The sequence below is a fragment of the Bombina bombina genome, chromosome 3 (genome assembly GCF_027579735.1).
Source record: "Bombina bombina isolate aBomBom1 chromosome 3, aBomBom1.pri, whole genome shotgun sequence".
NCBI lineage: Eukaryota > Metazoa > Chordata > Amphibia > Anura > Bombinatoridae > Bombina > Bombina bombina.
The window spans coordinates 505,405,099-505,432,744 of record NC_069501.1 but is presented as its reverse complement, the minus strand read 5'-3'; the positions used below and the strand labels follow the sequence as shown (position 1 = coordinate 505,432,744).

The window sequence follows — 27,646 nt, the reverse complement described above, 5'->3', positions numbered from 1 at the left end:
ATGGTACATCACTAAAGGAAATATTATCTGCATTAACAAGTTTGTCATGACATTTAATACAAACAACAGCTGGAGGAATAGCTACCAAAAGTTTACAGCAGATACACTTAGCTTTGGTAGATCCAGCAGGCAGAGGTTTTCCTGTAGTATCTTCTGGCTCAGATGCAACGTGAGACATCTTGCAATATGTAAGAGAAAAAACAACATATAAAGCAAAATAGATCAAATTCCTTATAAGACAGTTTCAGGAATGGGAAAAAATGCCAAACATCAAGCTTCTAGCAACCAGAAGCAAATGAAAAATGATTCTGAAATAATGTGGAGACAAAAGCGACGCCCATATTTTTTGGCGCCAAATAAGACGCCCACATTATTTGGCGCCTAAATGCTTTTGGCGCCAAAAATGACGCCACATCCGGAACGCCGACATTTTTGGCGCAAAATAACGTCAAAAAAATGACGCAACTTCCGGCGACACGTATGACGCCGGAAACGGAAATGAATTTTTGCGCCAAAAAAGTCCGCGCCAAGAATGACGCAATAAAATGAAGCATTTTCAGCCCCCGCGAGCCTAACAGCCCACAGGGAAAAAGTCAAATTTTTGAGGTAAGAAAAATATGATAATTAAAGCATAATCCCAAATATGAAACTGACTGTCTGGAAATAAGGAAAGTTGAACATTCTGAGTCAAGGCAAATAAATGTTTGAATACATATATTTAGAACTTTATAAATAAAGTGCCCAACCATAGCTTAGAGTGTCACAGAAAATAAGACTTACTTACCCCAGGACACTCATCTACATGTTTGTAGAAAGCCAAACCAGTACTGAAACGAGAATCAGTAGAGGAAATGGTAAATATAAGAGTATATCGTCGATCTGAAAAAGGGAGGTAAGAGATGAATCTCTACGACCGATAACAGAGAACCTTATGAAATAGACCCCGTAGAAGGAGATCACTGCATTCAATAGGCAATACTCTCCTCACATCCCTCTGACATTCACTGCACGCTGAGAGGAAAACCGGGCTCCAACTTGCTGCGGAGCGCATATCAACGTAGAATCTAGCACAAACTTACTTCACCACCTCCCTTGGAGGCAAAGTTTGTAAAACTGATTTGTGGGTGTGGTGAGGGGTGTATTTATAGGCATTTTAAGGTTTGGGAAACTTTGCCCCTCCTGGTAGGAATGTATATCCCATACGTCACTAGCTCATGGACTCTTGTTAATTACATGAAAGAAAGGAGGTTCATTGCTGGAGTTCAGTAGCAAGGGATGAGTTATAGTAAGGTTGCTATTTAATTTTCATTGCAATCTACTGGTTTATATTTGTTTGACCAACTGTATCACATTAAGTATCTGATGTCTCTGCTATTGAATGTTTACTTAAAGCTGTATTTCTGAATAACCTCAATAAAAACTATTAAAAAAAAAAACAACACAATTTATGCTTACCTGATAAATGTATTTCTCTTGTGGTGTATCCAGTCCACGGATCATCCATTAGTTGTGGGATATTCTCCTTCCCAACAGGAAGCTGCAAGAGGATCACCCAGAGCAGAGCTGTCTATATAGCTCCTCCCCTAACTGCCCACCCCCAGTCATTTCATTCGACCGAAGACAAGCAAGAGAAAGGAGAAACTATAGGGTGCAGTGGTGACTGTAGTTTAAAAATAAAAAACACCTGCCTTAAAATGACAGGGCGGACCGTGGACAGGATACACCACAAGAGAAATAAATTTATCAGGTAAGCATAAATTGTGTTTTCTCTTGTAAGGTGTATCCAGTCCACGGATCAGCCATTACTTGTGGGATACCAATACCAAAGCTATAGGACACGGATGAAGGGAGGGACAAGGCAGGCGCTTAAACGGAAGGCACCACTGCCTGTAAGACCTTTCTCACAAAAATAGCCTCCGTAGAAGCAAAAGTATCAAATTTAGAGAATTTAGAAAAAGTATGAAGCGAAGACCAAGTCGCCGCCTTACAAATCTGTTCAACAGAAGCCTCATTCTTAAAAGCCCATGTGGAAGCTACCGCTCTAGTAGAATGAGCTGTAATTCTTTCAGGAGGCTGCTGGCCAGCAGTCTCATAAGCTAAGCGTATTATACTCCTTAGCCAAAAAGAAAGAGAAGTTGCTGAAGCCTTTTGGCCTCTCCTCTGTCCAGAATAGACAACAAACAATGCAGATGTTTGACGAAAATCTTTAGTAGCTTGTAAATAAAACTTTAAAGCACGAACCACGTCAAGATTGTGTAAAAGACGTTCCTTCTTAGAAGAAGGATTAGGACACAGTGACGGTACAACAATCTCCTGATTGATATTTTTATTAGATACCACCTTAGGTAGAAACCCAGGTTTGGTACGTAACACTACCTTATCTGCATGGAAAATGAGATAAGGGGAATCACATTGTAAAGCAGATAACTCCGAAACTCTGCGAGCCGAGGAGATAGCTACTAAAAACAGAACTTTCCAAGTTAAGAGCTTAATATCTATGGAATGCAAAGGTTCAAACGGAACTCCTTGAAGAACCTTAAGAACTAAATTTAAACTCCATGGTGGAGCAACAGGTTTAAACACAGGCTTTATTCTAACCAGAGCCTGACAAAATGCCTGAACATCTGGAACCTCAGTCAGACGTTTGTGCAACAGAATAGACAGAGCAGAAATCTGTCCCTTTAAGGAACTAGCTGACAAACCCTTCTCCAATCCTTCTTGGAGAAAGGATAATATCTTAGGAATCCTGATCTTACTCCATGAGTAACCCTTGGATTCACACCAATGAAGATATTTACACAATATCTTATGATAGATTTTCCTGGTGACAGGCTTTCGTGCCTGTATTAAGGTATCAATGACCGACTCGGAGAAACCACGCTTTGATAAAATCAAGCGTTCAATCTCCAAGCAGTCAGACGCAGAGAAATTAGATTTGGATGGTTGAAAGGGCCCTGAAGTAGAAGGTTCTGTCTCAGCGGCAGAGTCCATGGTGGAAAGGATGACATGTTCACCAGATCTGCATACCAAGTCCTGCGTGGCCACGCAGGTGCTATCAAAATCACCGGTGCTCTCTCCTGCTTGATCTTGGCAATCAGACGAGGGAGCAGAGGAAACGGTGGAAACACATAAGCTAGGTTGAAGGACCAAGGCGCTGCTAGAGTATCTATCAGTGCTGCCTTGGGATCCCTGGATCTGGATCCGTAACGAGGAAGCTTTGCGTTCTGACAAGACGCCATGAGATCCAGTTCTGGTTTGCCCCAAAGTTGAATCAACTGTGCAAATACCTCCGGATGGAGCTCCCACTCCCCCGGATGAAAAGTCTGTCGACTTAGAAAATCCGCCTCCCAGTTCTCTACTCCTGGGATATGGATAGCTGAGAGATGGCAAGAGTGAAACTCTGCCCATAGAATTATCTTTGAAACATCCAACATTGCTAGGGAACACCTTGTTCCCCCTTGATGGTTGATGTAAGCTACAGTCGTGATGTTGTCCGACTGAAATCTGATGAACCTGACCGCAGCAAGCTGAGGCCAAGTCTGAAGCGCGTTGAATATCACTCAGTTCCAGAATGTTTATCGGAAGGAGGGCCTCCTCCGGAGTCCATGATCCCTGAGCCTTCAGGGAGTTCCAGACTGCACCCCAACCCAGAAGGCTGGCATCTGTTGTTACTATTGTCCAATCGGGCCTGCGGAAGGTCATACCCTTGGACAGATGGACCCGAGATAGCCACCAGAGAAGAGAATCCCTGGTCTCTTGATCCAGATTTAGTAGAGGGGACAAATCTGTGCAATCCCCATTCCACTGACTGAGCATGCAGAGTTGCAGCGGTCTGAGATGTAGACGGGCAAACGGTACTATGTCCATTGCCGCTACCATTAAGCCAATTACTTCCATACACTGAGCCACCGAAGGGCGAGAAGTAGAATAAAGAACACGGCAGGAATTTAGAAGTTTCGACAACCTGGCCTCTGTCAGGTAAATCTTCATTTTTACAGAATCTATCAGAGTTCCCAGGAAGGAAACTCTTGTAAGAGGGGATAGAGAACTCTTTTCTTCGTTCACTTTCCACCCATGAGACCTCAGGAATGCCAGAACAATGTCCGTATGGGACTTGGCAATTTGAAAATTCGACGCCTGTATCAGAATGTCGTCTAGGTAAGGGGCTACTGCTATACCCCGCGGCCTTAGGACCGCCAAGAGTTACCCCAGTACCTTTGTAAAGATTCTTGGTGCCGTGGCTAACCCAAAGGGAAGAGCCACAAACTGGTAATGCCTGTCTAGAAAGGCGAACCTGAGAAACCGATGATGCTCTCTGTGTATCGGAATGTGAAGATAAGCATCCTTTAAATCCACGGTAGTCATATACTGACCCTCCTGGATCATAGGAAGGATGGTTCGAATAGTCTCCATCTTGAAGGATGGAACTCTGAGAAATTTGTTTAGAATCTTGAGATCTAAGATTGGTCTGAAGGTTTCCTCTTTCTTGGGAACCACAAACAGATTTGAATAGAAGCCTTGCACCTGTTCCTCCTTTGGAACTGGGTGGATCACTCCCATAACTAGGAGGTCTTGAACACAATGTAAGAATGCCTCTCTCTTTATCTGGTTTGCAGATAATTGTGAGATGTGAAATCTTCCTTTTGGGGAAGAAGCTTTGAATTCCAGAAGGTATCCCTGAGACACAATTTCCAACGCCCAGGGATCCTGGACATCAATTGCCCAAGCCTGGGCGAAGAGAGAAAGTCTGCCCCCTACCAGATCCGTTACCGGATCGGGGGCTGATCCTTCATGCTGTCTTAGAGGCAGCAGCAGGCTTCTTGGGCTGCTTTCCTTTGTTCTAAGCCTGGTTAGGTCTCCAGACCAGCTTGGACTGGGCAAAATTTCCCTCCTGTTTTGTATTAGAGGAAGTTGAAGCTGCACCACTCTTGAAATTTCGAAAGGCACGAAAAGTAGGCTGTTTGGTCCTTAATTTGCTGGACCTATTCTGAGGAAGGGCGTGACCTTTTCCTCCAGTAATATCAGAAATGATATCCTTCAGCCCAGGCCCGAATAGGGTCTTCCCCTTGAAGGGAATGTTGAGAAGCTTAGACTTTGAAGTAACGTCAGCTGACCAGGATTTAAGCCATAGCGCCCTACGCTCCTGAAGAGCAAAACCTGAGTTCTTAGCCGTTAGTTTGGTTAAATGAACAACGGCATCAGAAACAAATGAATTGGCTAGCTTAAGAGCTTTAAGCTTGTCAAGGATATCATCCAATGGGGTTTCTACCTGTAGAGCCTCTTGGAGAGACTCAAACCAGAAGGCCGCAGCAGCAGTGACGGGGGCAATGCATGCAAGGGGCTGGAGAATAAACCCTTGTTGAATAAAGATCTTTTTAAGATAACTCTCTAATTTTTTGTCCATTGGATCTAGAAAAGCACAACTGTCCTCGACAGGGATAGTGGTACGCTTAGCTAGAGTAGAAACTGCTCCCTCCACCTTAGGGACCGTCTGCCATAAGTACCGTGTAGCGGCGTCTATAGGAAACATCTTCTTAAAAACAGGAGGGGGAGAGAACGGTACACCTGGCCTATCCCATTCCTTAGTAACAATTTCAGAAAACCTTTTAGGGATTGGAAAACATTAGTGTAAGTAGGTACTGCATAGTATTTATCCAATCTACATAATTTCTCTGGGACTACAATAGTGTCACAGTCATCCAAAGTTGCTAAAACCTCCCTGAGCAATAAGCGGAGGTGTTCAAGCTTAAATTTAAATGTAAACATATCAGAATCAGAGTGAAGTATCTTCCCTGAATCAAAAAAATCACCCACAGATTGAAGCTCCCCTGCTTCAGCTTCAGTATAATGTGAAGGTGTATCAGACCTAGCTACTAAAGCGTCAGAGAGCTCTGTATTTATTCTATTCCCAGAGCTGTCTTGCTTTCCTTGCAATCCTGGCAGTTTAGATAATACCTCTGTAAGGGTATGATTCATAACTGCCGCCATGTCTTGCAAGGTATACGCAATGTGCGCGCTAGAAGTACTAGGCGTCCCCTGAGCGGGATTTATAGAATCTGACACATGGGGAGAGTTAGCCGGCACAACTTCCCCTTTGTCAATTTCTTCTGGTGATAAATTTTTTAAAGCCAGAATATGGTCTTTATAATCTATAGTAAAATCAGTGCATTTGGTACACAATCTAAGAGGGGGTTCCACAATGGCTTCTAAACATAATGAACAATGAGTTTCCTCTATGTCAGACATGTTTAAACAGACTAGTAATGAGACCAGCAAGCTTGGAAAACACTTTAATAACTGAACAAGCAAAATATAAAAACGGTACTGTGCCTTTAAGAGAAAAAAAACAATCACAGAAACGGCTAAAACAGTGAAAAAAACATAATTTATGCTTACCTGATAAATTCCTTTCTTCTGTAGTGTGATCAGTCCACGGGTCATCATTACTTCTGGGATATTACTCCTCCCCAACAGGAAGTGCAAGAGGATTCACCCAGCAGAGCTGCATATAGCTCCTCCCCTCTACGTCACTCCCAGTCATTCGACCAAGGACCAACGAGAAAGGAAAAGCCAAGGGTGAAGTGGTGACTGGAGTATAAATTAAAAAATATTTACCTGCCTTAAAAACAGGGCGGGCCGTGGACTGATCACACTACAGAAGAAAGGAATTTATCAGGTAAGCATAAATTATGTTTTCTTCTGTTAAGTGTGATCAGTCCACGAGTCATCATTACTTCTGGGATACCAATACCAAAGCAAAAGTACACGGATGACGGGAGGGATAGGCAGGCTCTTTATACAGAAGGAACCACTGCCTGAAGAACCTTTCTCCCAAAAATAGCCTCCGATGAAGCAAAAGTGTCAAATTTGTAAAATTTGGAAAAAGTATGAAGCGAAGACCAAGTTGCAGCCTTGCAAATCTGTTCAACAGAGGCCTCATTCTTGAAGGCCCAAGTGGAAGCCACAGCTCTAGTAGAATGAGCTGTAATTCTTTCAGGAGGCTGCTGTCCAGCAGTCTCATAAGCTAAACGAATTATGCTACGAAGCCAAAAAGAAAGAGAGGTAGCGGAAGCTTTTTGACCTCTCCTCTGCCCAGAGTAAATGACAAACAGAGAAGACGTTTGTCGAAATTCCTTAGTTGCCTGTAAGTAAAATTTTAGAGCACGGACTACATCCAGGTTGTGCAGTAGACGTTCCTTCTTTGAAGAAGGATTTGGGCATAAAGAAGGAACAACAATCTCTTGATTGATATTCCTGTTAGTAACTACCTTAGGTAAGAACCCAGGTTTAGTAAGCAGGACTACCTTATCCGAATGAAAAATCAAATAAGGAGAATCACAATGTAAGGCTGATAATTCAGAGACTCTTCGAGCCGAGGAAATAGCCATTAAAAATAGAACTTTCCAAGATAACAACTTTATATCAATGGAATGAAGGGGTTCAAACGGAACGCCCTGTAAAACATTAAGAACAAGGTTTAAACTCCATGGTGGAGCAACAGTTTTAAACACAGGCTTAATCCTGGCCAAAGCCTGACAAAAAGCCTGGACGTCAGGAACTTCTGACAGACGTTTGTGTAACAGAATGGACAGAGCTGAGATCTGTCCCTTTAAAGAACTAGCAGATAAACCCTTTTCTAAACCTTCTTGTAGAAAAGACAATATCCTAGGAATCCTAACCTTACTCCAAGAGTAACCTTTGGATTCACACCAATATAGGTATTTACGCCATATCTTATGGTAAATCTTTCTGGTAACAGGTTTCCTAGCCTGTATTAAGGTATCAATAACTGACTCAGAAAACCCACGTCTTGATAAAATCAAGCGTTCAATTTCCAAGCAGTCAGCTTCAGAGAAGTTAGATTTTGATGTTTGAAGGGACCCTGTATCAGAAGGTCCTGTTTCAGAGGTAGAGACCAAGGTGGACAGGATGACATGTCCACCAGGTCTGCATACCAAGTCCTGCATGGCCACGCAGGTGCTATTAGAATCACTGATGCTCTCTCTTGTTTGATTCTGGCAATCAATCGAGGAAGCAACGGGAAGGGTGGAAACACGTAAGCCATCCTGAAGTCCCAAGGTGCTGTCAGAGCATCTATCAGGACTGCTCCTGGATCCCTGGATCTGGACCCGTAACGAGGAAGCTTGGCGTTCTGTCGAGACGCCATGAGATCTATCTCTGGTTTGCCCCAACGTCGAAGTATTTGGGCAAAGACCTCCGGATGAAGTTCCCACTCCCCCGGATGAAAAGTCTGACGACTTAAGAAATCCGCCTCCCAGTTCTCCACTCCCGGGATGTGGATTGCTGACAGGTGGCAAGAGTGAGACTCTGCCCAGCGAATTATCTTTGATACTTCCATCATAGCTAGGGAGCTTCTTGTCCCTCCCTGATGGTTGATGTAAGCTACAGTCGTGATGTTGTCCGACTGAAACCTGATGAACCCCCGAGTTGTCAACTGGGGCCAAGCCAGGAGGGCATTGAGAACTGCTCTCAATTCCAGAATGTTTATTGGCAGGAGACTCTCCTCCTGACTCCATTGTCCCTGAGCCTTCAGAGAATTCCAGACGGCACCCCAACCTAGAAGGCTGGCGTCTGTTGTTACAATTGTCCAGTCTGGTCTGCTGAATGGCATCCCCCTGGACAGATGTGGCCGAGAAAGCCACCATAGAAGAGAATTTCTGGTCTCTTGATCCAGATTCAGAGAAGGGGATAAGTCTGAGTAATCCCCATTCCACTGACTTAGCATACACAGTTGCAGTGGTCTGAGGTGTAAGCGTGCAAAGGGTACTATGTCCATTGCCGCTACCATTAAGCCGATTACCTCCATGCATTGAGCCACTGACGGGTGTTGAATGGAATGAAGGGTGCGGCAAGCACTTTGAAGTCTTGTTAGCCTGTCCTCTGTCAGGTAAATCTTCATTTCTACAGAATCTATAAGAGTCCCCAGGAAGGGAACTCTTGTGAGTGGAACGAGTGAACTTTTCTTTTCGTTCACCTTCCATCCATGTGACCTTAGAAATGCCAGCACTAACTCTGTATGAGACTTGGCAGTTTGAAAGCTTGAAGCTTGTATCAGAATGTCGTCTAGGTATGGAGCTACCGAGATTCCCCGCGGTCTTAGTACCGCCAGAAGAGCACCCAGAACCTTTGTGAAGATTCTTGGAGCTGTAGCCAATCCGAATGGAAGAGCCACAAACTGGTAATGCCTGTCTAGGAAGGCAAACCTTAGGTACCGATAATGATCTTTGTGAATCGGTATGTGAAGGTAAGCATCTTTTAAATCTACAGTGGTCATGTACTGACCCTCTTGGATCATAGGTAAAATTGTCCGAATAGTCTCCATCTTGAACGATGGAACTCTTAGGAATTTGTTTAGGATCTTTAAGTCCAGGATTGGTCTGAAAGTTCCCTCTTTTTTGGGAACCACAAACAGATTTGAGTAAAACCCCTGTCCCTGTTCCGATCGTGGAACTGGATGGATTACTCCCATTAACAAGAGCTCTTGTACGCAGCGTAGAAACGCCTCTTTCTTTGTCTGGATTGTTGACAATCTTGACAGATGAAATCTCTCTCTTGGAGGAGAGTATTTGAAGTCCAGAAGGTATCCCTGAGATATTATCTCTAGCGCCCAGGGATCCTGAACATCTCTTGCCCAAGCCTGGGCGAAGAGAGAAAGTCTGCCCCCCACTAGATCCGATCCCGGATCGGGGGCCCTCAATTCATGCTGTTTTAGGGGCAGCAGCAGGTTTCCTAGTCTGCTTGCCCTTGTTCCAGGACTGGTTAGGTTTCCAGCCTTGTCTGTAGCGAGCAACAGCTCCTTCCTGTTTTGGTGCAGAGGAAGTTGATGCTGCTCCTGCTTTGAAATTACGAAAGGAACGAAAATTAGACTGTCTAGTCTTGGCTTTGTCCTGAGGCAGGGCATGGCCTTTACCTCCTGTAATGTCAGCGATAATCTCTTTCAACCCGGGCCCGAATAAGGTCTGCCCTTTGAAAGGTATATTAAGCAATTTAGACTTAGAAGTAACATCAGCTGACCAGGATTTTAGCCACAGCGCCCTGCGTGCCTGAATGGCGAATCCTGAATTCTTCGCCGTAAGTTTAGTAAGATGTACTACGGCCTCCGAAATGAATGAATTAGCTAGTTTAAGGACTCTAAGCCTGTCCGTAATGTCGTCCAGAGTAGCTGAACCAATGTTCTCTTCCAGAGACTCAATCCAGAATGCCGCTGCAGCCGTGATCGGCGCAATGCATGCAAGGGGTTGCAATATAAAACCTTGTTGAACAAACATTTTCTTAAGGTAACCCTCTAATTTTTTATCCATTGGATCTGAAAAAGCACAGCTATCCTCCACCGGGATAGTGGTACGCTTAGCTAAGGTAGAAACTGCTCCCTCCACCTTAGGGACCGTTTGCCATAAGTCCCTTGTGGTGGCGTCTATTGGCAACATTTTTCTAAATAACGGAGGGGGTGAGAACGGCACACCGGGTCTATCCCACTCCTTAGTAACAATTTCAGTAAGTCTCTTAGGTATAGGAAAAACCTCAGTACTCGTCTGTACCGCAAAATATTTATCCAACCTACACATTTTCTCTGGTATTGCAACTGTGTTACAATCATTCAGAGCCGCTAACACCTCCCCTAGTAATACACGGAGGTTTTCCAGTTTAAATTTAAAATTTGAAATATCTGAATCCAGTCTGTTTGGATCAGAACCGTCACCCACAGAATGAAGTTCTCCGTCCTCATGTTCTGCCACCTGTGACGCAGTGTCTGACATGGCCCTAATATTATCAGCGCACTCTGTTCTCACCCCAGAGTGATCACGCTTACCTCTTAGTTCTGGTAATTTAGCCAAAACCTCAGTCATAACAGTAGCCATATCCTGTAATGTGATTTGTAATGGCCGCCCAGATGTACTCGGCGCTACAATATCACGCACCTCCCTCTGAGCGGGAGATGTAGGTACTGACACGTGAGGCGAGTTAGTCGGCATAACTCTCCCCTCGTTGTTTGGTGAAATTTGTTCAATTTGTACAGATTGACTTTTATTTAAAGTAGCATCAATACAGTTAGTACATAAATTTCTATTGGGCTCCACTTTGGCATTGCAACAAATGACACAGGTATCATCCTCTGAATCAGACATGTTTAACACACTAGCAAATAAACTTGTAACTTGGAAATACAATTCAATTTGAATAATATTAAAACGTACTGTGCCTTTAAGAAGCACAGAAGATCTATGACAGTTGAAAATTAATAAATTGAAACAGTTATAGCCTCAATCCTTGTAAATAACACAACTTTAGCAAAGGTTTAATCCCATTAGCAAAGATAACAAATTCTGAAAGCAGGAAACAAATTACAGAATAAACGTTTTTTATCTCAGTCAAACTATAATTCTCACAGCTCTGCTGAGAGAAATTACCTCCCTCAAAATAAGTTTTGAAGACCCCTGAGCTCTGTAGAGATGAACCGGATCATGCAGGGAATACAATGAGTTGCTGACTGAAATATTTGATGCGTAGTAAAAGCGCCAAAAAACGTCCCCTCCCCCTCACACACAGCAGTGAGGGAGAACAGAAACTGTCAGAAAACAGATTAAGCAACTGCCAAGTGGAAAAATAGTGCCCAAACATTTATTCACTCAGTACCTCAGTAAATGAAAACGATTTTACATTCCAGCAAAAACGTTAAACATAATCTCTAGTTATTAAACAGCTTTATGTATTTCTTACAGTGTAATTCTAGTGAAGTACCATTCCCCAGAATACTGAAGTGTAAAGTATACATACATGACATTATATCGGTATGGCAGGATTTTCTCATCAATTCCATTGTCAGAAAATAAAAACTGCTACATACCTCTATGCAGATTCATCTGCCCGCTGTCCCCTGATCTGAAGTTTACCTCTCCTCAGATGGCCGAGAAACAGCAATATGATCTTAACTACTCCGGCTAAAATCATAACAAAAACTCTGGTAGATTCTTCTTCAAACTCTGCCAGAGAGATAATAACACACTCCGGTGCTATTTTAAAATAACAAACTTTTGATTGAAGATATAAAACTAAGTATAATCACCATAGTCCTCTCACACATCCTATCTAGTCGTTGGGTGCAAGAGAATGACTGGGAGTGACGTAGAGGGGAGGAGCTATATGCAGCTCTGCTGGGTGAATCCTCTTGCACTTCCTGTTGGGGAGGAGTAATATCCCAGAAGTAATGATGACCCGTGGACTGATCACACTTAACAGAAGAAAGCAGTAAATCTTACGAAATTTTTACAGTGTGTATAATAGGCTAAAAGAGCATTGCACCCACTTGCAAATGGATGATTAACCCCTTAGTTTAAAAAACGGATCAAAAAAACGATAAACGTTTTTTAAAAAGTCACAACAAACTGCCACAGCTCTGCTGTGGCCCTACCTGCCCATACAACGACTTTGGAAGGCACAAAAACCCTTTAGAGAGGTCCTAAATGTTCAGGGGACTCCTTCAGGGAAGCTGGATGTCTCAAGCTGCAAAAACGAAAATAGGAACCTCCCAACCTGTACTCACAGTGAGAGGGCCTTAAAAAACTATCCCTAAGAAAATCTAGACAGCCATGTGGAAAAAACTGGGCCCCAGAATAAAGTTTTATCACCAATATGTAAAAAACGTTTATACACTTCAAGCAAACGTTATATCTATTCAGTAATGTGAGTAAATAATAAAAATATTACCCTTTACAGCAAGCATGATACCAGTCGTTATTAAATCACTGTAATCAGGCTTACCTTAAAATAAATCCGGTATTGTCAGCATTTTCTAGCATATTCATTTCTCTAGAAAAATTTAAAACTATATATACCTCAGAGCAGGAGACCCTGCACGCTATTCCCCCAGCTGAAGTTACCCATCTCTTCAGTTATGTGTGAGAACAGCAATGGATCTTAGTTACAACCTGCTAAGATCATCAAAGACCACAGGCAGACTCTTCTTCAATTCTGCCTGAGGCTAAAATAGTACAACTCCGGTACCATTTGAAAATAAACTTTTGATTGAAGATAAACTACATTAATTCACCACATCTCTCTATGCTACTTCCATTGTCGAGAGCTGTAAGAGAATGACTGGGGGTGGGCAGTTAGGGGAGGAGCTATATAGACAGCTCTGCTGTGGGTGATCCTCTTGCAGCTTCCTGTTGGGAAGGAGAATATCCCACAAGTAATGGATGATCCGTGGACTGGATACACCTTACAAGAGAAAAGGATTAAATATCTTCAGACACCGTCTTCGCACGTCCTCCATTGACAGAGGCAAAAAGCATGACTGGGGATTATGGGTAAGGGAAGTTACACTTAACAGCTTTGCTGGGGTGCTCTTTGCCTCCTCCTGCTGGCCAGGAGTTAAATATCCCACTAGTAATTGGAATGACGTTGTGGATTCTCCATGTCATAGGAAAGAAATAAACATTAGTTTGTCATAGTTTCCTAAAAAACGCTGTTAAACTCACCCTATATGTAAGGCAAGTATATCACTAACTCTGCTTCTCCGGCAGCCCACGGTAACATTTCCACCTCTAAACCAATAGCCGTGCATGTCAACTGACATCCTAGCACGGCTATTGGTCTAAAAGTGGAAACTTCACCTCACTGGAGAAGAGCGCTGTGCCATGGGCGGCCAGAGGCGATGGGTTAGCTATATACTTTCCACACAGCTAGGTTGAGTCTAACGCAGTTTTTTTACGAAAACGATGACAGAAATTAATGTTTATTTTTAGTGATGGTAAATCCTAGCGTTTGTTATACGCTTGGATTTACTAATCACTTTAAATAGGTCATCGGGAGAAAACTTAATATGAAAAAAAATAAAGTACAGGTTGCATCACTTACCTTCGTAATAATGGTTTATCATCTTCAGTAAAGAAGGTTATTGCCCTGCCTTTATGTCCTGCTCTCCCAGTACGTCCTATTAAATAAAACATTTAATATGTTTAGAAGTTGTTAAAACCATGAAATAACTCACTGACACATACACACTTTTATAAGTCAAAGCTAAAGCAACACCTTTATATTATTATGTGTTCACATGGAATCATGCTACAATCTTGTTTGGCAGAGGAGTTAGACACAGATCATTTAACACCTTAACGACCAAGGACGTACAGGGTACGTCCAACAAAAACGGTCACGTCCTAAGGGGTTTCATGTGGTGGAAGTGATCCTGATCGCTTCCAGCCGCTTTCATGGTATTGCAGTGATGCCTCGATATTGAGGCATCCTGCAATACCATTTTTTATACTCACCGATGCAGAGAGTGCCAACATTCACAATAATGACAGGCAAAATGTATGGGAAGGAGGGAGAGGGGAATAAATGTTGGGCAAAGGATCTGGGAGGTGGATGGGGGAGGGTATTGAGGGGGAGGCAGCTACACTACAGAAAAAAACCTCAAAATGCCTTTAAATACACCCCTCACCACACCCACAATTCAGTTTAACGAATAGCAAAGTAGTGGGGTGCTAGAGAAAGGAGTAAAAAGCATCAACAAAGGAATTTGGAAATAATTGTGCTTTTTACAAAAAATCATAACCACCATAAAAAGGGTGGGTCTCATGAACTCTTGCCAATATGAAAGAAATGAATTTATCAGGTAAGTTCTTACATAAATTATGTTTTCTTTCATGTAATTGTCAAGAGTCAATGAGTTAGTGATGTATGGGATAGTAATACCCAAGATGTGCAACTAAACAGAAAAGTCACTAGAGAGGGAGGGATAAAATAATAACAGCCATTTTCCGCTGAAAAAATTAATCCACAACCCAAAATATAAAAGTTTATTCTCATAATGAAAAAAGAAAAAACTTAAACAAAGCAGAGGAATCAAACTGAAACAGCTGCCTGAAGAACTTTCTACCAAAAACTGCTTCAGAGGAAGCAAACACATCAAAACAGTAGAATTTTGTAAATGTATGCAAAGAAGACCAAGTTGCTGCTTTGCAAATCTGATCAACTGAAGCTTCATTCTTAAAAGCCCACGAAGTGGAGACTGATCTAGTAGAACGAGCTGTAATTCTCTGAGGCGGGGCCTGACCCGACTCCAAATAAGCCTGATGAATCAAAAGCTTTAACCAAGATGCCAAGGAAATGGCAGAAGCTTTCTGACCTTTCCTAGAACCAGAAAAGACAACAAATAGACTAGAAGTCTTCCTGAAATCTTTAGTATCTTCAACATAATATTTCAAAGCTCTTATCACAACTAAAGAATGTAAGGATCTCTCCAAAGAATTCTTAGGATTAAGACACAAAAGAAGGGACAACAATTTCTCTACTAATGTTGTTAGAATTCACAACCTTAGGTAAAAATTTAAATGAAGTCCGCAAAACTGCCTTATCCTGATGGAAAATCAGAAAAGGAGATTCACAAGAAAGAACAGATAATTCAGAAACTCTTTTAGCAGAAGAGATGGCCAAAAGGAACAACACTTTCCAAGAAAGCAGTTTAATGTCCAAAGAATGCATAGGCTCCCAACGGAGGAGCCTGTAAAGCCTTCAACTCCAAATTAAGACTCAAAGAAGTATAGATTGATTTAATGACAAGCTTGATACTGACCAAAGCCTGTACAACAGTGAATATTAGGAAGCTTAGCAATCTTTCTGTGAAATAAAATAGAAAGAGCAAAGATTTGTCCCTTCAAGGAACTTGCAGACAAACCCTTCTCCAAACCATCCTGAAGAAACTGTAAAAATCTAGGAATTCTAAAAGAATGCCAGGAGAATTTATGAGAAGAACACCATGAAATATACATTTTCCAAACTCAATAATAAATCTTCCTAGAAACAGATTTACGAGCCTGTAACATAGTATTAATCACTGAGTCAGAGAAACCTCTATGACTAAGCACTAGGCGTTCAATTTCCATACCTTCAAATATAATGATTTGAGATCCTGATGGAAAAATGGGCCTTGAGATAGAAGGTCTGGCCTTAATGGAAGTGGCCAAGGTTGGCAACTGAACATCTGAACAAGATCCGCATACCAAAACCTGTGAGACCAAACAAATGTTCCATGATGATCTTGGAAATCACTCTTGGAAGAAGAACTAGAGGCGGGAAGATATAAGCAGGTTGGTAACACCAAGGAACTGCTAACGCTTCCACCGCCTCCGCCTGAGGATCCCTGGACATGGACAGGTACCTGGGAAGTTTGTTTAGATGAGAAGCCATCAGATCTATTTCTGTTAGACTCCACATTTTCAACAATCTGAGAAAACACATCTGGATTCGAGCGACCAATCCCCCGGATGTAAAGTCTGACGGCTGAGATAATCGGCTTCCCAATTGTCTATACCTGGGATATGAACCGCAGACACTAGACAGGAGCTGGATTCCGCCCAAGCAAGTATCTGAGATACTTCTTTCATAGCTTGGGGAATGTGAGTCCCACCCTGATGATTGACATATGCCACAGTTGTGATATTGTCTGTCTGAAAACAAATGAATGGTTCTCTCTTCAACAGAGGCCAAACCTGAAGAGCCCTGAAAATAGCACAGAGTTCTAAAATATTGATTGGTAATCTCGCCTCTTGAGATTTCCAAACCCCTTGTGCTGTTAGAGATCCCCAGACAGCTCCCCAACCTGAAAGACTTGCATCTGTTGTGATCATAGTCCCAGTTGGACGTACAAAAGAGGCCCCTTGAACTATACGATGGTGCTCTAACCACCAAGTCAGAGAGAGTCGAACATTGGAATTTAAGGATATTAATTGTGATATCTTTCTATAATCCCTGCACCATTGATTCAGCATACAAAGCTGGAGAGGTCTCATATGAATGAGCAAAGGGGATTGCGTCCGATGCTGCAGTTATGACACCTTAAACTTCCATGCACATAGCTAATGAAGGGAATGATTGTGACTGAAGGTTCCGACAAGCTGAAACCAATTTTAATCGTCTCTTGTTTGTTAGAGACAGAGTCATGGACACTGAATCTATCTGGAAACCTAAAAAGGTGACCCTTGTCTGAGGAATCAAAGAACTCTTTGGTAAATTGATCCTCCAACCATGTCTTTAAAGAAACAAGACTAGTTGATTCGTGTGAGATTCTGCAGAACGTAAAGACTGAGCTAGTACCAAGATATCGTCCAAATAAGGAAACACCGCAATACCCCGTTCTCTGATTACAGAGAGTAGGGCACCGATAAACTTTGAAAAGATTCTTGGAGCTGTCGCTAGGCCATACGGAAGAGCGACAAATTGGTAATGCTTGTCTAGAAAAGAGAATCTCAGAAACTGATAGTGGTCTGGATGAATCTGAAGATATGCATCCTGTAAGTCTATCGTGGACATATAATGCCCTTGCTGAACAAAAGGAAGACTAGTCCTTATAGTCACCATTTTGAAAGTTGGCACTCTTACAAAACGATTCAAAATTTTCAGATCCAGAACTGGCCTGAATGAATTTTTTTTTTCTTTGGGACAATTAATAGATTTGAATAAAACCCCAGACCCTGTTCCTGAAACGGAACTGGTATGATTACCCCTGAAAGCTCCAGGTCTAAAACACACTTCAGAAAAGCCTGAGCCTTTACTGGTTTTGCTGGGATGCATGAGAGAAAAAAAATCTAATCACAGGAGGTCTTACTCTGAAATCCTATTCGGTACCCTTTAGAAACAATACTCTAAATCCATTGATTTTGGACAGAATCTGCCCAAATGTTTTAGAAGAATCTTCATCTGCCCCTACCAGCTGAGCTGGAATGAGGGCCACACCTTCATGCAGACTTGGGGGCTGACTTTGATTTCTTAAAGGGACACTGAACCCGAATTTGTTCATTTGTAATACTGAAAGAGCATGCGATTTTAATCAACTTTCTAATTTACTCCTATTATCAATTTATCTTCGTTATCTTGCTATCTTTTTAGAAATAGAAGGCATCTAACTGTTATTTTGGTTTCAGTACACTGGAAAGTACTTTTTTATTGGTGGATGAATTTATACACCAATCAGCAAGGACAACCCAGGTTGTTCAAGAAAAATGGGACGGCATCTAAACTTACATTCTTGCATTTCAAATAAAGATACCAAGAGAATGAAGAAAATTTGATCATAGGAGTAAATTCGAAATTTGATGGAAATTTCATGCTCAATCTGAATCACGGAATTTAATTTTTGGGTACAGTATCCCTTTAAAGGTTTGGATTTACTCCAACTTGAAAGGTTTCCAATTGGAACCAGATTCTTTGGGGGAAGGATTAGGTTTTTGTTCCTTATTTTGTCGAAAGGAACGAAAACCGTTAGAAGCTTTAGATTTACCCTTAGGCAAAAAAACTCCCTTCCCCCCCAGGTGACAGTTGAAATAATCGAATCCAACTGAGAACCAAATAAAGTATTACCTTGGAAAGAAAGAGATAGTAATTTAGATACCATGTCAGCATTCCAATATTTGAGCCACAAAGCTCTTCTAGCTAAAATAGCTAAAGACATAGATTTAACATCAATTTTGATGATATCAAAAATGTCATCACAGATAAAATGATTAGCATGTTGAAGCAAGCGAACAATGCTAGACAAATCAGAATCTATTTCCTGTTGCGCTAAGCTTTCCAACCAAAAAGTTGATGCAGCTGCAACATCAGCCATAGAAATGGCAGGCCTGAGAAGAAATCCAGAATATAAATAAGCTTTCCTTAGATAAGATTCAAGTTTCCAATCTAAAGGGTCTTTAAAAGAAGTACTATCTTCCATAGGACTAGTAGTACGTTTAGGAAGAGTAGAAATAGCCCCATCAACTTTGGGGATCTTTTCCCAAAACTCCAATCTAACTGCTGGCAAAGGATACGATTTTGTAAACCTTAAAGAAGGAATAAAAGAAGTACCAGGCCTATTCCATTCCTTAGAAATCATATCAGAAATAGCATCAGGAACTGGAAAAACCTCTGGAGTAACCACAGGAGGTTTATAAACAGAATGTAAACGTTTACTAGTTTTAATATCAAGAGGACTAGTTTCCTCAATATCCAATGTATTCAACACCTCTATTAACAAGGAACGAATATACTCCATTTTAAATAAATAAGTAGATTTGTCAGTGTCAACATCTGAGGAATGATCTTCTAAATCAGATAGATCCTCTTCAGAGGAGGATAATTCAGTATGTTGTCGGTCATTTTAAATTTCATCAACTTTATGAAGTTTTAAAAGACCTTTTACGTTTATTAGAAGGTGGGATGGCAGACAAATCCTTTTGAACCGCATCAGCAATAAAATCTTTTATATTCACAGGTATATCATGTACATTAGATGTTGAAGGAACAACAGGCATTGTACTATTACTGATGGACACATTCTCTGCATGTAAAAGCTTATCATGACAACTATTACATACCACAGCTGGAGATATAATCTCCACAAATTTACAACAAATGCACATAGCTTTGGTAGAACTGTTATCAGGCAGCAGGGTTACAACAGTGATTTCTGAGACAGGATCAGATTGAGACATCTTGCAAATATAAGAGAAAAAACTAAATATAACGCAAAATTACCAATTTCCTTATATGGGAGTTTTAGGAATGGGGAAAAAATGCAAACAGTATAGCCCTCTAACTTTGAAAAAAGGCAAGAGGCATCTAGGAATGGGGCTTTAAATAATGAAATTGTTTGGCGCCAAGTATGACGCACAACGCAAACTGAAATTTTTTTGGCGCTAACAACATCCGGAAATGACACACTCGCGTCATTGAAGGCGCAACCTTGTGACGAATTTGCATCATCAGACGTACCTTTGCGCCAAAAAAATTCTCACGCCAAGAATGACGCAATAAACGTTGTCATTTTGCACCCTTGCAAACCTCATTTTGCCTGCGAAAATTTAATGAAAAAGCAGTCAATTGAAAAAAAAGACTATACCCCAGGTAAGAGAAATACTTTCCTAAATATGTTTTTATTCAAATATGACACTAATAGTCTGCAAAAGGAAATATACATAAACCTGACTCACGGCAAATATAAGTAAAATATATATATATATATATATATATATATATATATATATATATATATATATATATATATATATATATATATATTTATTTAGAACTTTATATTAATGCATAAAGTGCCAAACCATAGCTGAGAGTGTCTTAAGTAATGAAAAAGTAAATTTATGCTTACCTGATAAATTAATTTCTTCTATGGTACGACGAGTCCACGGATTCATCCTTTACTTGTGGAATATTATCCTCCTGCTAACAGGAAGTGGCAAAGAGCACCACAGCAGAGCCGTCTATATAGCTCCTCCCTTAGCTCCACCCCCCAGTCATTCGACCAAAGGTACAGGAAGAAAAAGGAGAAACTACAAGCTGCAGAGGTGAGTGAAGTTTAAAAAAATTAATTTATCAGGTAAGCATAAATTTACTTTTCTTCTATAAGGTACGACGATTCCACGGATTCATCCTTTACTTGTGGGATACAATACCAAAGCTACAGGACACAGATGAACGGGAGGGACAAGACAGATGGTTAAACAGAAGGCATTACTGCTTGAAGAACTTTTCTCCCAAAAATAGCCTCTGAAGAAGCAAAAGTATCAAATTTGTAAAATTTTGAAAAGGTATGAAGCGAAGACCAAGTCGCAGCCTTACAAATCTGTTCAACAGAAGCATCATTTTTAAAAGCCCCTGTGGAAGCCACCGCTCTAGTAGAGTGAGCTGTAATCCTTTCAGGAGGCTGCTGTCCAGCAGTCTCGGATGCCAAATGGATGATGCTTTTCAGCCAAAAAGAAAGATGTAGCCGTAGCTTTTTGACCTCTACGTTTTCCAGAATAGACAACAAACAAAGATGATGTTTGACGGAAATCTTTGGTTGCTTGCGAACCACGTCCAAGTTGTGCAACAGACACTCCTTCTTAGAGGAAGGATTAGGACACAGAGAAGAAACAACAATTTCCTGATTGATATTCCTATTAGTAACAACCTTAGGAAGGAATCCAGGTTTGGTACGCAAAACCACCTTATCAGCATGGAAAACAAGATAAGGCGAGTCACATTGTAATGCAGATAATTCAGAAACTCTTTGAGCCGAAGAGATGGCAACTAAAAACAGAACTTTCCAAGATAGAAGCTTAATATCTATGGAATGCATAGGTTCAAATGGAACCCCTTGAAGAACTTTAAGAACTAAATTCAAACTCCATGGCGGAGCAACAGGTTTAAACACAGGCTTGATTCTTACTAAAGTCTGACAAAACGACTGAACGTCTGGAACATCTTCCAGACGCTTGTGCCCTAATGGGGTCTCAACCTGAAGAGCCTCCTCCAGAGCCTCGAACCAAAAAGCAGCTGCAGTAGTTACAGGAACAATGCACACTATAGGTTGGAGAAGAAAAACCCTGATGAACAAAAATTTTCTTTAGGAGACCCTCTAATTTTTTATCCATAGGATCTTTGAAAGCACAACTGTCCTCAATAGGTATAGTTGTACGCTTAGCCAGGGTAGAAATAGCTCCTTCCACCTTAGGGACCGTCTGAAACGAGTCCCGCATGGTGTCTGATATGGGAAACATTTTCTTAAAAGTAGGAGGGGGAGCGAACGGAATACCTGGTTTATCCCACTCCTTAGTAACAATGTCCGAAATCCTCTTAGGGACCGGAAAAACATCAGTGTAGGCAGGAACCTCTAGAAATCTGTCCATTTTACACAATTTCTCTGGAACTACAATAGGGTCACAATCATCCAGAGTCGCTAAAACCTCCCTGAGCAATAAGCAGAGGTGTTCTAGTTTAAATTTAAAAGCCATCATATCTGAGTCTGTCTGAGGGAACATCTTTGCTGAATCAGAAATCTCTCCCTCAGACAGCAAATCCCTCACCCCCAACTCAGAACATTGTGAGGGTACATCGGATATGGCTAATAAAGCGTCAGAGGACTCAGCATTTATTCTCACACCAGACCTACTGCGCTTCCCCTGCAACACAGGCAGCTTAGATACAACCTCTGTGAGGGTAGTATTCATAACTGCGGTCATATCTTGCAGGGTGAAAGAATTAGACGCACTAGAAGTACTTGGCGTCGCTTGTGCGGGCGTTAATGGTTGTGACACTTGGGGAGAATTAGATGGCATAACCTGATTACCTTCTGACTGAGAATCATCCTGCGACATACTTTTAGTAGCTAAAATATGTTCTTTGCAATTTATTGACCTTTCAGTGCATGAGGGACACATTCTAAGTGGGGGTTCCACAATGGCTTCTAAACATATTGAACAATGACTTTCTTCAATGTCAGACATGTTGAACAGGCTAGTAATGACTACAAACAAGCATGAAAACACTTTATTTAGTGAAAAAAATAACAATATTAAAAAACGGTACTGCGCCTTTAAGAGAAAAAAAGCACACACGTTCTGCAAAACTGCTTTAAAATGCACCAAATTTTTCAAATTTTTGCAAGCAGACTCAATATGTGTAGTTAAGTTTGCCCCACAAGGAAATGTAACCCTTTAATGTGCAAACCGGATTGAAATTAGGCCTAAATCCGGAAAAAACACCTTGCCACAGCCCTGCTGTGGCGCCTACCTGTCCTCAGGGATAGTAAATATGGGGTTAAAGCTTCGATTTGGCCCAAAACATCCACAAGGGCCCTCAGGAGTTGGAGCTTGCTACGTGAAAACAACTGTGCATCTGAGGCGCGAAAATAGGCCCCGCCCATCCCACTTGATGTCTCTACAGCCTCAAAGAACCACACCAGAGCGGTTTTAAACTAGCCATGTGGGTTCTGAGACCCAAAATATAAGCCTAGTGTACCCTCAATAAAGTTGCCCAAAAAACGTTATTGCCCACAAAACGTTTACAGCACTCCCAGTTCATAAAACGTTTGCCCACAAACATTCAAAACTCAGTGTCAACCATTTTTTAATTAGCCCCTTATGCAAGCTTAGTAATGCCTTTCTATAGCTCTTAGGATTACTGCTTACCCTTACCCTCATGGGGATACTGTCAGCCTTTCTGAAATACAGTCTCTCCAGAAAAAATGACTGAACATACCTCACTGCTATATAGCATGAAAACGTTCCTCACACTGAAGTTTCTTGTACTCTTCAGCCTCTGTGGGAACAGCACTGGGTCTTAGTTACAAATGCTAAGATCATCATCCTCCAGGCAGAAGTCTTCATCCATCTGCTGCCTGAGAGTAAATAGTACACACCGGTACAATTTAAAACAAAAAACTCTTGCTTGAAGAAATTAAAAACTAATATTTTATCACCTCTTTCACTTTACCCTTCCTAGTACTTCGAGTAGGCAAAGAGAATGACTGGGGGGGTGGAGCTAAGGGAGGAGCTATATAGACAGCTCTGCTGTGGTGCTCTTTGCCACTTCCTGTTAGCAGGAGGATAATATCCCACAAGTAAAGTATGAATCCGTGGACTCGTCGTACCTTATAGAAGAAACATACTTACCGAAAGACACCCATCCACATATAGCAGATAGCCAAACCAGAACTGAAACAGTTATCAGTAGAAGTAATGGAATATGAGAGTATATCGTCGATCTGAATAAGGGAGGTAGGAGATGAATCTCTACGACCGATAACAGAGAACCTATGAAATAGATCTCCCGCGAGGAAAACCATTGCATTCAATAGGCGATACTCCTTCTCATCCCTCTGACATTCACTGTACTCTGAGAGAAATCGGGCTTCAAAATGCTGAGAAGCACATATCAACGTAGAATCTAAGCACAAACTTACTTCACAACCAACATAGGAGGCAAAGTTTGTAAAACTGAATTGTGGGTGTGGTGAGGGGTGTATTTATAGGCATTTTAAGGTTTGGGAAACTTTGTCCCTCCTGGTAGGATTGTATATCCCATACGTCACAAGCTCATGGACTCTTGCCAATTACATGAAAGAAATGCCTTTTATTTTAGTACTGGTAGACTTTTTGCCTGTACTTAAGATGGCGGTGACAATTGTGAGGTGGGAGAGGGAAGAGAGCTGTTTGAGGGGGGTCAGGTGGGAGGCTGATCTCTACACTAAAGCTAAAATTAACCCCTTAACTGCTGGGCATAATACAAGTGTGGTGCGTAGCAGCATTTAGCGGCCCAATTACCAAAAAGTAATGCCAAAGCCATAAATGTCTACCATTTCTGAACAAAGGGGATCCCAGAGAATCATTTACAACCATTTGTGCCACAATTGCACACGCTGTTTGTAAATAATTTCAGTGAGAAACCTAAAGTTAGTGAACAGTTAACAATTTTTTTGTTTGATCGCATTTGGCGGTGAAATGGTGGCATGAAATATACCAAAATGGGCCTAGATCAATACTTTGGGTTGTCTACTAAAAAAAAAAATAAAAAAAAAAAATAAAAAAATATTATATATATATATATATATAGTTATTCAGGGATACCTGACAGATATCAGTGTTACAATGTAACTATCGCTAATTTTGAAAAGACAAAAATGGTTTGGAAATAGCAAAGTGCTACTTGTACTTATTGCCCTATAACTTGCAAAAAAAGCAAAGAACATGTAAACATTGGGTATTTCTAAACTCAGGACAAAATGTAGAAACTATTTAGCATGGGTGTTTTTTTGATGGTTTTTGGGGTCAAAGTTAGAAAAAGTGTGTTTTTTTCCATTTTTTCACCATATTTTATAAAAATTTTTATAGTAAATTATATGATATGGTGAAAATAATGGTATCTTTAGAAAGTCAATTTAATGGCGAGAAAAACAGTATATAATATGTGTGGGTACAGTAAATAAGTAAGAGGACAATTACAGCTAAACACAAAGACCGCAGAAATGTAAAAATAGCCCTGGTCCTTAAGGGTAAGAAAATTGAAAAATGGCCTGGTCACTAAGGGGTTAAAGGGACGTGAAACCACGAAAAATTTATTTCATGATTTAGATAGAGCATACCATTTTAACCCTTTGAGTGCTAATGACGGCTCTGAGCCGTCACAGAGTTTCCCACTCTGGTGCCAATGACGGCTCAGAGCTCCGATCTCCACCTTGAGGGAGATCTGGGGGATCCCACCCGCTCCTACCCCGGCGATCGTGCCTGTAGAGTGACCGGCATCGCCGGCGCTTCCCGTTTTGCGTGGTGACGTCACGTGCAATAACGTGATGACGTCACCGCGCAACTTTATTCATACTTAAAGGGACCGTCTAGGCCAAAATAAACTTTCATGATTCAGATAGAGCATGTCATTTTAAACAATTTTTCAATTTACTTTTATCATCAATTTTGCTTTGTTCTCTTGGTATTCTTAGTTGAAAGCTTAACCTAGGAGGTTCATATGCTAATTTCTTAGACCTTGAAGGCCACCTCTTTTCAGAATGCATTTTAACAGTTTTTCACCACTAGAGGGTGTTCATGTATTTCATATAGATAACACTGTGCTCGTGCACGTGGAGTTATCTGGGAGCAGGCACTGATTGGCTAAACTGCAAGTCTGTCAAAAGAACTGAAATAAAGGGGCAGTTTGCAGAAGCTTAGATACAAGATAATCACAGAGGTTAAAAGTATATTAATACAACTGTGTTGGTTATGCAAAACTGGGGAATGGGTAATAAAGGGATTGTCTATCTTTTAAAACAATAAAAATTCTGGTGTAGACTGTCCCTTTAATGTTAAGTATAGGAGCAGGGGGCATGCTGCTTAGAAGCCTGTATCTCAGGCATCTAAGTAGCTACAGACCCCCAAGACCCACCATTGGAAAGGCAATTGCCTAACCTTTCCAACAGTTTAAGTCTTGGGGGTCTGAAAAATAAAAAAAAAAGTTTAAAAAAAAAAATTGTTCACAAAATAAAAAAAATTAAAAATTAAAAAATCTTTGCACCCAGGTGGGAAAAGTGCTTAGCATTCAAAGGGTTAAACAACTTTCCAGTTTACTTCTATTCATTCTCTTGTTATCATTTGTTGAAGGAGCAGCAATGCATTACTGGTTTCTAACTAATCACATGGGTGAGCCAATGACAATCGATTCTCTCTCTCTCTACCAATCAGCAGCTAGAACCTAGGTTGTTTGCGGCTCCTGAGCTTACCTAGATAAACCTTTTAGCAAAGGATAACAAGAGAAGGAAGCAGATTAAATAATAGAAGTAAATTGGAAAGTTGTTTAAAATTGTATGCTCTGTCTAAATCATGAATGGCGAATTATGACTTTACTGTCCCTTTAACACACTGCTCACTGAATGGCATTATGTGTCCCTGCACAGCATTTTACCCAACACCAGGGTTACATTTTACTTACATACACATCTCCCAGCACTACGGATTTCAGCAGTGCTATACAAATAAATAATAATAATAAACCTGCAATCACACAAGCCTTCTTACCTATTCTGTGTATATACTCCACAGCACTTGTTGGAAAGTCATAATTGATAACCATATTTACACCTTTGAAATCAATTCCTCTTGCAAGCAGAGCTGTGCAAATCAAAACCCAGATTTTGCCTTCTCTAAAACTGCGTATGACATTATCTCTCTGCGGAAACAAAAGCATAAGTATAGTAACAGATTTATAGCATTCTAGGTAGCAGAACGTATTTAACAGTAATCATTAAAAAACACACACAACTAAAAATGAAAAAGAAACCCAACATTTTTCTTTTGTGATTCAGACAGACAGAGCATTTAAAAAAGAAAAAGTTTCCAATTTCCTTCTATTAACAAATTTGCTTTGTTTTCATTGTATTCTGTGTTGAAGAGATACCAAGGTAAGTGTCTAGAGCACTATATGGCAGGAAATATGCTGCCATCTAGTGCTCTTGCAAATGGATAACATTCTAACAAAACTGCTGCAATATAGATATAGTGCTTCAGACACGTGCACACTCCTAAGCTTATGTCCCTGCTTTTCATAAAAAGATACTAAGAGAATGAAGACAATGTGATAATAGAAGTAAATTAGAAAGCGGTTTCAAATTGCCTGCTCTGTCTGAATCATGAAAGGAATTTTTTTTGGTTTTCATGTCCTTTTAATTGTTTTACTCATCTCATTCCCTGAATATGTGAAAAAAATAGGATTTTTTTTTTTTTTTTAAAGGAACAGTCTAGTCAATATTAAACTTTCATGATTCAGATAGGGCATGCAATTATAAACAACTTTCCAATGTACTTCTATTATCTAATTTGCTGAATTCTTTAGATATCCTTTGTTGAAGAAATAGCAATGCAAGGCCTCTATGTGCAGCAACCAATCAGCAGCTTCTGAGCATATCTAGATATGCTTTTCAGCAAGTGATATCAAGAGAATGAAGCAAATTAGATAATAGGAGTAAATTAGAAAGTTGTTTAAAATGACATGCTCTTTCTAAATCACGAAAGAAAAAATTTGGGCTTCATCTCCCTTTAACATAACTCTGGGTGTGACTGATCAGTGCCATACTCCTGTTGATAAAAAAAAAAAACCTACCTGTGTTTTTGCAACTAGCATCAGAAAAAGGACAAAATAGTGACGGATAAAAAGACAATAATGAGAAAGCTACTGAGCATAACAGAGGGTGTATGAGAAAAAGAATAAGCTGCATACAAAGTGTATAAAAGGGACGTGAATGTTACAAATGAAGACGACTTAGCACAGAGCTGGTTACCAAAAAGTCCACAAGACGTGCACACTTCTGGGCCTATGTTACTACACACGA

At 40.8% G+C, this 27,646-nt stretch overlaps 1 protein-coding gene across 2 annotated transcripts in view; it reads right to left on the bottom strand.

Annotated features, from left to right (window-relative positions):
* The window catches only part of DDX52 (DExD-box helicase 52), a 192,296-nt gene that overhangs the window by 82,081 nt on the left and 82,569 nt on the right, over window positions 1–27,646 (bottom strand). For both annotated transcript variants that reach the window (XM_053706886.1, XM_053706888.1), the window contains exons 11-12: window positions 26,337–26,487; window positions 13,879–13,954 (exon numbers count right to left, since the gene is read on the bottom strand). In XM_053706886.1, coding sequence (XP_053562861.1) covers window positions 13,879–13,954; window positions 26,337–26,487 — 227 coding nt within the window. The remainder of the gene's footprint in view (window positions 1–13,878; window positions 13,955–26,336; window positions 26,488–27,646) is intronic.